At 41.8% G+C, this 12,058-nt stretch overlaps 1 protein-coding gene across 5 annotated transcripts in view; it reads right to left on the reverse strand.

Moving 5' to 3' along the window:
- Positions 1-9,056: 9,056 nt before the first annotated feature.
- Positions 9,057-12,058, reverse strand: part of TIAM1 (TIAM Rac1 associated GEF 1) — a gene marked incomplete at its 5' end in the record, with an annotated part of 137,020 nt that continues 134,018 nt past the window's right edge. For all 5 annotated transcript variants that reach the window (XM_082654579.1, XM_082654580.1, XM_082654578.1 and 2 more), the window contains one exon: positions 9,057-11,457. In XM_082654579.1, the coding sequence (XP_082510705.1) occupies positions 10,988-11,457 (470 nt within the window). In that variant the 3' untranslated portion in view covers positions 9,057-10,987. The remainder of the gene's footprint in view (positions 11,458-12,058) is intronic.

The raw sequence follows: 12,058 nt of genomic DNA on the forward strand, positions 1-12,058 counted from the left end.
TCTAGTTCTCAGTTAATAAAGCAGAACTGTTTGTCATTCTGAAGCCTAACAAAGGACCTGGCCTTTTCCAGTCTGACAAACCAGCTTCCTTTCTACCTCCCTAAGGGAATTTTATTTTTATAATGTCAAGATTTCTTACACATAATGTCCACTAAGGTATAGTAGGAACATTTCCTTGAAGAAAGTCATTACCATTTATTTACTTATGAAAACAAGATCCAGGGCAGAGTGCTCCCCCTCTTCAGCCCCACCACACAGTAGTGGCAGCCATGTGGTCCACTCCCAGGATTAGAGATATTGCTGGAGGGTGTAGGTCTTCAGAAGACAGCTCTCCATAAATAAAAACCAAACCAACTTCTTCAGGTTATTAAGAAAAATGAGCAGAAGAAAATATGTCAATTGTAATTTAAAAAAATATATCAACTAAAAAATAATAATTTCAAGGACCATCAACTGATTGAAGAGTTTGAAAAAAAAATGATGGGGAAAGGAAGTATCCAGTAAAACTATGGTAGGATTCCCAAATGTGTTCCTTATAAAAATTGAGTCAATGATGTGATTTTAACTGAGAGAAATTGCACGTGCCCTGGATAAGATTTAGTAAGAAAAAGAAGGGGAAAAAAAATGAAAAATAGTTTGTGGAATTCTATGCATATTTGTGTTTTAGATTTCTTTACATATTTAGAGTCATCTGAGTAACATAAAAATCAAGCAGAAAAAAAGATTTTAGTAAATTTTTCCTATCCTAGCTAAGACAGATTGTGCAATGGGTTTTCATTCTTTTCTGATGTTAAAATCGGGGTGCATCAGACTCAGCCATCCAACTACGAATTATTGAGTACTATGGTAAGTGACATAGGACACATCCACTAACTGCTATTTTGATCAAAGCTTCCAAGTTTGTTTTAAAAATCATGTACATAAGTTAAATGCACTTGCAAGGCAGTTTTTCCATTTCTTTTAAGTTCTGTATAAAAACTTTCTTATTCTAATCATTTATATCACTGTTCAGTCTAGATTTACTTTTGCATATTTAATGGGGTGATGAATAACTTTACAAGTGAATACAAATCCCTAATAAGAATATTTTCCAGGGCTTCCCTGGTGGCGCAGTGGTTGGGAATCTGCCTGCTGATGCAGGGGACGTGGGTTCGTGCCCCAGTCCGGGAGGATCCCACATGCCGCAGAGCGGCTGGGCCTGTGAGCCATAGCCGCTGAGCCTGCGTGTCCAGAACCTGTGCTCCACAGCAGGAGAGGCCATAGCAGTGAGAGGCCCGCATACCGCAAAAAAAAAAAAAAGAATATTTTCCAGATGTTTCCCAACAAAAACCATCTTTCACTTGAAGATTCCAAAGCAAACTTGGTACCAGGTTATTATCTCATTGATAAATTGAGATGTCCATGAGGTTGACTGAGGTCCTGGGTACGGGGTGGGAGGAAGTAGAAAGTGACCATTAATTGAGTCACATGATAAAGTAGGTATTGTTAACCCACATCTGAGGAGAGGAAACAGACTCAGAAGGGTTTGGTGCCTTGCCCAGGATCACACAGCTGGTAGACAAAATGTCAGGGTTCAGCACACAGGCATCCCGTGCCAAAGCCCATCACTTTCCATCCATTCAGCTTCCCTGATGCCCAATGGAGAGTGGAAAGTGAGAAAGCGTGGACTGCCCTCTAAAATAATCCCAATTTCTCAGGCAATAGTTTTCAATTTTTTCTCAGAATCTCCCCCAAATACTTTTTTAAAACTATGTACCCTCTCTCGTTAACATCTAAATGTTTTCCATTATTAATTTAAATCATTTCAAACGATGTCATTTCTGGCTGTGGTAGATTGTTGCAGTAATGGTCCCTAATAAGTCACACCTCCCTGGATCCATGCCTTTAGGCAGTTCTTTCCCAACCTGCCTCTGGGTTTGGTGACATGACTTGCTTTAGCCAATGGGACATAAGCAAACTTGAGTTAGGGAGAGGCTTGAAAATGGCATGTGCATTGGGGCTTGGTCCCCATGCTCTTTGGAACCCTGAGGCCACCACGTGTTACAGATTGAATGTTTGTGTTCCCCCCAGAATTTGTATGTTGAAGTCCTAACACCCAATGTGATGGTATTTGGAGGTGGGGCCTTTGAGAGGAGATAGGGTTTAGATTAGTTCATGAGGGTGGGGCACTTATGAGGGGATTAGTGCCCTTAATAGAAGAGAGATAGATCTCTCTCCACACATGCTTGGAGGAAAGCCCATGTGAGGACACAGAGAGAAGGTAGCTGTCTACAAGCCAGGGCATGGGCTGTCATCAGGAATTCAATCTGCTGGGAACTTGATGTTGTATTTCCAGACTCCATAACTGTGAGAAATGAATGTCTGTTGTTTAAGCCACCCAGTCTATGATGTTTGTTACAGCAGCCCTAGCTGAATAAGATACTATGTAAAGAAGCCTATGCTAGCCACTGGTGGAAGAGAGGCCACATAGAACAGAAAGAAGCTATCTCATCTGAGGATACCTAGACCCAGCAAGCTTCCAACTGACAGACATGAATGAGGCCATAGGATGTGAGACCATCCAGTCCCAGCTGAGCTGAGCCACCAGCTGACCTCAGAGTTCGACCAACCCAGTCAAGACCAGAACTGCCTGCTGACCCACAGAATCATGAACATCAGAAATATTTGTTGTATGAAGCCACTAAACTTTAGGGTGGTTTGTTACATAGCAACTGATTCACTCATGTACTGTAAAATTTGATGTTTTAAAACAAAACTATTAGGTCACTTTTAATGTATGTAACATAATCTAAATACTGTGACAATTTATGCCCATCATCCATTTAAAATATATATTTAAAAACTGAAAAATTTCACATCATTTCTTTTTCCTTTGAATTCAGTTTTTGAATCCCCTATTACCCTAACACACTACTTTATGATAAAAATATCTACATAAGTTTATTTGTTAAAAGTTTTGGCATTTTCCATGACCATAAACCTCCAACTATTAAAAAATTACTTTTGGATTGAGTTATGATTATAATTATTATCGGTACATAATTGATCAATATGAAAATATAAATTAAAAATTATTAAATGTAAATGGTAAAATTTCACTGAAGATGATATCTTCATGGCACAGAAATGTTCGGGTTTTTTCTCCAATTAGTTCATGTATCCATGAATGGCTCTTACTTTTAGCTATAGATACAGATAGAATTTGGCATCAACGGCATTTCTACTTTTCATTTTTACAGATACAAGCACAGAGAAACCTTGTTGGGGAGTGAAAGGAGTTATATTACGGTGGTGCCACTCGATTCCTTGACCTCTTGAATTATATAACAAAAATAAGAGATATCATCAACAATTATTTTTACTGATTTCTCACCTGACAACTTAAGTCCTCTTTCAAAGTGACTGAAAGCAAATTTGAGACCACCTGATTTATAAAGGGATTAGCATCCTGGTTAGTAGTCATTGACTTTCTCAACATGCTATTTTTCTGTGTCTATTTGTTTGATGTCCCAGAGGTTTTCTCCCCCTACGTGTGATGTGGGAAAGATGAGAAGTCTCTTTCTTTTATAAAGTGGTAGAAATAAGACTGTGAAAGAGGAGGGAGGGAAGTTACACGTCCATCACAGGCACATTCGTAGGTGGATGAATTTTAGGAGAGAATATTTGGGTGTGTATTCTCCTTAAACTATTGGCTCCCTTGAACCCCCTGGAAAGTCACATTTTGGTTCAAGGAAATCACTGCTCTGTTGCATCTATTCATCTTTCTCTCGTGGTGAGAAACTTCCCGAGACTTGAATGGCTTATCGAAAATCTACCATTGTCCCTTTCCCTGTTCTACAAAAAGCTTTCTTTTCCCATAATGGCTGTTAATAAGACATCATGATTTGTTGCAAGTGAACAAAAATTTCATCCAATCACCCATGCCTACCTTGATTTTCCATTCATTCCCCACACTAAGTAATCCTATTCTTGGTGTTGTAACCACTTTCCCATCTGCTAGATCTTATTAATGAGTTGTTAAATTGTGGTCCACTTGAGCCAGAGCTTGATCCTGTGGCATCTCTGTTTCAACAATTAAGTCTTATTTAAATCTAAAAAAAAAAAAAGGTCTATAAATACTTATTTCTTTGAAAATGTCATTTCCGGGCTTCCCTGGTGGCATAGTGGTTGAGAGTCCGCCTGCCGATGCAGGGGACACGGGTTCATGCCCCGGTCCAGTAAGATCCCACATGCCGCAGAGCGGCTGGGCCCGTGAGCCATGGCCGCTGGGCCTGCGCGTCCGGAGCCTGTGCTCCGCAACGGGAGAGGCCACAACAGTGAGAGGCCTGCGTACCGCAAAAATAAAAACAAAAACAAACAAACAAACAAAAAGAAAATGTCATTTCCTTTATTAGTATATGCTGGGAAGAACGGATTGCCCAAGCATGTCTGTGATATAAAATTGATTTTATCTCTACTATAAAAGCTCAACTTTCATTTAAATCTGGAGGCAAAACAAGAAGCAGCGTGAATGAGGTGAAGGATATTTAAAATCCCTGGAGTTCCGAAAGGGAGAATGCTTTGATGTTCAACTCGAATCACCATAAATACCCTATAGACCAACAGCTGAACATTCCAGTAAAACTGAATATGGACTGGAGGAAGGAGGATGGAACAGAGAGGAGGCCCAGCTCACCAAGCATCTCCAGCCCAAGAATCTAAATACAAGCTCAGGTGAAAAAGCTAGTTTCCCTCAGCAAAGCCACAGGCATTTCTGTGACTAAGTAGAGACACTAGATAGGAAATAGGATCTTGACCACTCACCAGAAGCCAAACAGGAGTACGGCAGCCTACAATTTAGAAATGTACATCAAAATCTTTAAAACGCATGTAAATGCACCCAAAGCTATTTCTATGACTGTACTCTAAGGACATAATTGGACCCCTGCACAAAGAGTATGCAACATGGATGTTCACAGTATTTTTTTTTTTTTTTTCCGAGGTAAGCGGGTCTCTCACTTTTGTGGCCTCTCCCGTTTGCGGAGCACAGGCTCCGGACGCGCAGGCTCATCGGCCATGGCTCACGGGCCCAGCCGCTCCGCGGCATGTGGGATCTTCCTGGACCGGGGCACGAACCCGTGTCCCCTGCATCGGCAGGCGGACTCTCAACCACTGCGCCACCAGGGAAGCCCCATGGTATTTTTTTATAATGATAAAAACTAGAATTCTTACTGTCCATCAGCAGGGAATTGGATATATAAATTATGGTAAATCAGTCCATTCATTAACATGGATTTCTATGGAGTTATGACTTAGAGTGATATAGGCCTATATATAATGTCATAGGAAAATGTCCACAATTTGTATCATAAAAGCTAAAAATCAGGTTAATAAAATAGTATGAACCCCTTGTGTGTGTGTGTTTGCACACATGCATGTATTCAAGAAACCAGTCAGGAGGACACAAGCCAAAATGTTAACATCTTGATTGAAAGCGAAGGTGTAATAATTAACCAACCATTATTGTCTAAAGCTCAAGGTAATGCTACCAGGCAGAAAACACCAGCACAGAGCAGAGCACAACAGAATACAGGACGTTCTAAGAGGAAGACGCCAAAATCAGAAATGAAGTAGCTCTTGGGAACAGCCCAGGAATCCTCAAATGGCTCTCAGAAAAAGAGATTAAGCCCTGAAGCCAGAGAGGATAGAGCTGGGGCTCAGAAAGATGACAGCAACTCGGTTAGGGTCCCACTGGCTAAAAAACCCAACTTTGGTTTGGTCTGGGTGTGGAGCATATTGAAACAATAAGGAAAATAGGGGTTATGTTCTATAGTGGTTCCTGATTTTTTAAATATTAAGGATCCTGCATTTAGGTTTAAAAAAAAAATGTGTCATGCCTCCCCTATCTGAGAGTAATTGACTATACGATAATGCTATGTGAATATGTGGATTATAATCTGAAATCACTGGACAACAGCAGAGGACCTAGAGCCCACCAGTTAGAAAGCACCAGCCCACAGTTAAGAGTCTGCTGTTAAAAGCAGTGATGTGAGGACTTGTCTATCCATCACTTTACACTGAGCACATGGTGGAGGTTGTGGCCATGGTTGATGGTGACATTGCCTTACTTCAACAGGGTAATTTATAGGCTAAAAGTTGTTTCATACTGTAGAAACGGTGGAACAGACCAGAATAAACCATTACAGATGAGTGATATTTAGTATATAAGGCATTCTATTGATATTAGCGGCAGAGGGTTTTAACAGGGAGGACAGTATAAACAAAGTGATCCGGGGTTTTGTTTTGGGAGGGTTTCTACCTCTGCTTCAGTCAGTCGAAGCTGGTAACTTACCAACAGCATCCCTACTCATGTGGGGTTTATAGAACTCTACACATTCATGATTTGTGTTTTGAATATTCTTTGTTCTTCCTTCAAACATTGGCATCTTTTAGAGAAGGCTGTGGAGAATGTGACACTGCAATTCTGATCTCATATGCTTTATAAATAAGTGGCCGAATATTTTGAGTATTTTTTTTTATTTTTCTCCCTGTATTTTCATTTCTCCCTCTTCCCTACCTGCCCAATACTTACCTCTAAGAAGGGACTGTCACAGGGATTCCCTACTCCGGGATAGGCTTGTAGCAAGATGAAAAGCAGAAATTGCCTGTAAGACTCGGTTAAAAATTGGATATCAACAAAAAGTCGGAGGAAAAAGTAAGGGCTAGTCTACACTGCACCCCACACTCTCATCCAACCCACCCACACACAGAAAGGCATATCCACTGCCTGGGGATGCAGGCAGGAGAGGGAGGCCTGAGGGGTGGAAGGGGCAAGATTAGGAGAGGCATCCTGGTAACATACCAGCGGGGGACACAGCATGCAACGGACCTGGTTGCAAAGGTGGGAAACCTGAGCTGGGCAAAAGGAAACACTGGAGAGCACACCAGCCAACTTGACAGAGCCTGTGGACATTGACCAGGACAATGGTCGTGGCTAGAGCTACCTCGGTGGATGAATGGACCCCAAGACTGGAGGGAGGACTCCACCCTCATTACCTCCAAATCTTGACAACCAGGGAGAGAAAGGTGAAACGAGGGCATGTTCTGCCAGCCTGGTGGGATGCGAGCCCAAAAAAGAAATTAAGTTCAGGTAAAAAGGAATGGTTATTTCTGTATACTTGACTTCAAGCCCTCAATTTTTCCACACTGACAGATTCAGAAACTGGAAGGCAGCCCAAACTGCCTAATTCTCACTTATACCGAGTGCAACGTGTTGGAATAGTTGCATCAGGTGTCCTTCAGTTATCTCCCCAAAGAAATACAACGGGTACAGGAAGAAATCTTTTTGTATCTTAAAATGTATATATTGGTACAGCAGAGCCTGAATATACTTAAAAAGGTATGTGCTCCAGATCACTGCTCAACATCAAAACGTTTAGAGCCAAACCAACACTTCTCAAACTTGAACATGCATTTGTATCACCTGGGTATCCTGTTAAAATGCAGGTCCCGCTTTAGTAGGTCTGGGTGCATTCCTAACAAGCTCCTAGGATCTGACGTTGATGCTGTTCATCCAGGAACCGCTCACCTGTGGCTGTGAGAGGAACTCTTTTATTTTAGGGAAGGCAGGCAGAGAAAACCTATTCACCTGGAGGGGAGGGGTGGGTGAGGTCAACTTTGACGGGGAAGGTTCTTAAGGGATTGGGGAGGAGTAAGATCTGGGGCTCTGAAAGGGAAAGGTGAGGCAGCCCAAAACCGCATTTACTTTTTCTGTGAGCCTGTGGAAGACTCAGGCAGCAAGACCCCCAGGGACAAAAGGTAGAGGCAGATCTTGTGTTCAAGAGCTCACCCCGCCCAGGTCAGTCTAAGCTCTGCACTTCACCCCAATTCTTCCCCAGGCACCCCTCTCCCTGCTCGCACCAGGAGGGCGCAGGATACTGGAAAAGAGTGCTCAGCGCGGGTACAGATCCGTATCTGTGCTATTTCGTATTCTCCACTATCAGTAGACCAAGATGTCGAGGAACTGTAATGTCTTTTTGTCGTTGTTGTTAAAACTTCAAGCTCTACTGACAGATATATCACTCATATGTGGAATCTAATTTTTAAAAAATGATATAAATGAACTTACTTACAAAACAAAGAGAGACACAGATTCTGAAAACAAACTTATGGTTACCAAAGGGGAAACGTGGGGGGAGGAATAAATTAGGAGCTTGGGATTAACATACACACGCTACTATATATAAAATAGATAACCAACCAGGACCTGCTGTATGGCACAGGGAACTCTACTCAGTAGTCTGTAATAACCTAGATGGGAAAAGAATCTGAAAAAGAATGAATATACGTATATGTATAACTGAATCACTTTGCTGTACACCTGAAACTAACACAACACTGTAAATCAACTATGCTCCAATAAAATTTAAAACAAAAAAAGCTTCAAGCTCTACCGACAGCAAACGATAAACACCATTATCATCTCATGTATATGTGGAATCTAAAAAACAAACAAAAAAACACAAATAAACCAAGCTCATGGATATAGAGAACAGAGGTGGTTGCCTGAGGTGGGGTGGGGAGATGGGCAAAAAAGGTGAAGGACATCAAAAGGTACAAACTTCCTGTTACGCAATAAGCCATGGGGATGTAATATACAGCATGGGGGCTGTAGCTCGTAACACTGTATTGCATATTCGAAAGTAGCTTAGGAGAGTGGGTCTTGAAGGTTTTCATCACAGAAAAATATTTTTTATAACTGTGGATGATGATGGATGTTAACTAGGCTTTTTGTGGTGGTCGTTTTGCAACATATACATTATGTTTAGTATCTGAAACTATCGATGTTATATATCAATTATACCTCAATCAAAAAGATAAAAAAAACTTCAAGCTCCACCAAATCAGCTTTCCCTTGATGGTCACGATATTTATTTATCCAAAAAAAAAGGCATCCTTAGGTATCTTCTCTCACATATTCTACAGTTCATATCCATCCTCCCACCCAAAAAGGCACAGGACTGGACAGACACTTTTCAATATTTTTTATTGTTTGACAGGCATTTACAACGTTCCATTCATAGACCTAAAAACATAAAAATAGACCTTCTTTCAGCTTATAAAAGAAATATATAAGAACTTTTGACATAGACACATCATGACCTTATGTACAAGAGACAATGGCACCCTCTCCAAGCACCAGACTTTCCAGCATTTTCAGACAAACCCGTTGCACTGGGACTGGTAAATGGGACTATTAGAAGCCTCTGCTTCAGTTTTCCACCCAGACACAATCGAACTGGAGATGAAATGGAACAATGCAGTGATACGAAGGGTATAGAAATCATCCTAAAGCTCTTTAAGAAAATCAGAAGATATAGCAAAAATTTAATAGAATAAAACTCTCAAAAGATCAAGCTCAAAGCCCTGGAAACCCGAAAGGGGAGGGATACAGGGTGGGAAAGCAGGTAAAGCAAGCAGGGGCACAAGAGCATGATGGTCTGAACTCTCTATTGTCTGGAAATATAAAGTCATAACTGATTTTTATAAAATATAATTCCTAAAGCTACTATAAAATTCAGGTCTTTAAAGTACCTACTGATGTGTCAAACATCAAATAGATATTTTCCCCAAAAAGAAAGTTTTCATATTATTTAAACCTTTCTTAGGAAGTGGACATTGTGAAATGGGAAAAAAAAAAAAAAAAAGCTATAAACCTTTTTTTTAAAAAAAGAAAATATTGAAAGTGCTTTAACTTGTTTTTGTTCTTCCTATTTGGAAATCTGTTTAGAACATTAGTTTTTTTTAGCATGTTTACCCTGTTTTGTTGGCATGAAGAAGGTGTTAAACCCAAGACATGTTTTTGAAGAGGTGGTTTTGTTAAACGGTTTGGTTATGGACTGTCAGGGAAGGAGTAGGTAATCTATGGATGAAGATGCAACTGTGATGGGAAAACCAATGATCACCATGGCAACCCCACGAGGAGGAGTCTCCCCTCCCCCGCCATGTGCAACAGACACACACATTGCCCATCCCGGTGTCACGTTTAATCCAACCAAGCTCCCATCTCAAATAGAGATTCAAACATTTAAATTAAAAAAAAAAGAAAACAAAAACAAAGCTGCTTCTTGGGAAAAGTTTCTCCTAAGCATCTTGTTGGCCTTTCATATATAAATATAAAATCACCACGTCTCACTCTCTCTGTAAAAGGTAAAATCCTCATTTTTTTAAACTCAGAGTTACACTAACACTGTGTAAAAGTCTCATCTGTTTGTGCCCCCTGCATCTCAGGTAAAATACAAAAAATAGTGTTTTTTTTTCAAGTGATAAATTTGGATCTCTTTCCAAGGAGTTTGGCATCTTTATAATTCTATGCAAAACTAGAACTTCCGAACACCGACATCGAGTAAGACCAGCCATAGACCTAAACAGAAGAGGAAAAAGAAAAAAAAGAAAAAGGCTCATGGAAACGTATATCTCCACCTTCTCCTCACACATTCTTAAAATACACAGATATTCTCAGACATTTAAGAGGGAAAGGAGTAAGAACACTGCAAGCTGTACAGTTGCTTTGTTTCCCCAACTAGGAGATGGCTCCTGGATTGATTTCAGATAGAATCTTTTATTTTTTCGTGTGCTACCCTTTAAACTAATCTGTAGTACATACTTCAACTCCTGGGGTAATTTGCTTTCCAGTGCTATAGAATTTTTTGTTTTTTTGTTTTTAATTCTTTAGGCCCTGATTGAGAATAAATAAAAGCTCTTGGTAATATAGAGAGATAGGACTCAAGCTGATTTGGGATTCTTGAACAATTCTTTCCGATGTTGTTAGAAACGATAAAGTTGGGCGGCTACATGGCTTCAGAACAAAGTCAGCTGCCGAAACCGTGTGTGCAAGAGTGCGACTTAAAGGGAACATTCTCCCCCTCGAGAATCCGGGAGGGGCGTGGAGTAGGGGCGGGGCGGGAGACGTATCTACAAGGACTGTCTCTACCGGGGCACGTGGCCGTCAGATCTCAGTGTTCAGCTTCCTGGAGGGGGCAAAGTCTTCACGCCTAACCCAAATGACCTCGTCGCTCGTGCTCTCCGGGCCTCCGTTGACGCCCGAAAGGGCGGCTTGCTTCTTGAGCTGCGTCATGCGAGATGCGTGACTATCCAGGGCCTTCTGGCATCTCTCCCGCTGACTGATGGAGGCGGCCTGAAGCCGCTCCTGCAGGTCTCGGTCCGCCGCGGCGCCCTTCACGGACTCACAGAACTCATCATCGTCACTGAGGATGTCTGTCTCCTTGACGTCATCGTGCTCCTCGTACTGAGTGAGGTCAAACTGTTCCTCTACCCAGCGGTCAGTGTCCCCGCCCCCGGGGTGCTGCTGGGACTCTTTCTCCGGGCTGCTGGCGGAGATGGCATCAGAATCAATGGTAAACCTGTTTCGGGCCAGTCGCCGCCTCCTCCTCCCAAGAGACTTGCTTGGGGCGGACACTGCGCACACACACAAAAATATAAAAATAAAACGCCCACATGCTTTACGTGCGATGCAAATCCAGAAAGCAAATACAAGAAGAGGAAAGGAAAGACTACATGATATGCATTCAGGACCTGGATGTCGTTTGGGGCTTAAAGTCCGGATTTCACCAGTCTGTCTTGGGGTCTTTTTTTTTTTTTGTCTTGGGGTCTTTACCTTGCACAGGTGTCTGGACGTGGAGGATGTTACAGCTATCGATGGAAGGGCAAGGACGGGGGGCAGCTGGGGGCGGCATATGGGTGGGTTGTAGGTTACGGGGGAAAGGGGATTCAACTCCCTCTGAAATAATTTCTCTACCCTGTGCACCTGGGAGACAGGGAGTGCAGATTCTTGCTGCTGTCGAGTGCACCACTGATGTTGGGATTAATCAGTGCCCTCAGTTCCGACCATGGCCCATGTCACAGTGCTCTGGGACTCTCCCAGGGCTGTCCTAGAGTCATTTAGCTGGAATAAATCTTTAGTAAGGATGGGGGAGGCCTCCAGAGTTTCATTGTCTTTGTAGAAATCACCATGATATATCAAGGAGGGAAAAACACTGGTCCAAGTTATATTGCTTTC

The sequence above is a fragment of the Grampus griseus genome (genome assembly GCF_964374135.1).
Source record: "Grampus griseus genome assembly, chromosome: 5".
Lineage (NCBI taxonomy): Eukaryota > Metazoa > Chordata > Mammalia > Artiodactyla > Delphinidae > Grampus > Grampus griseus.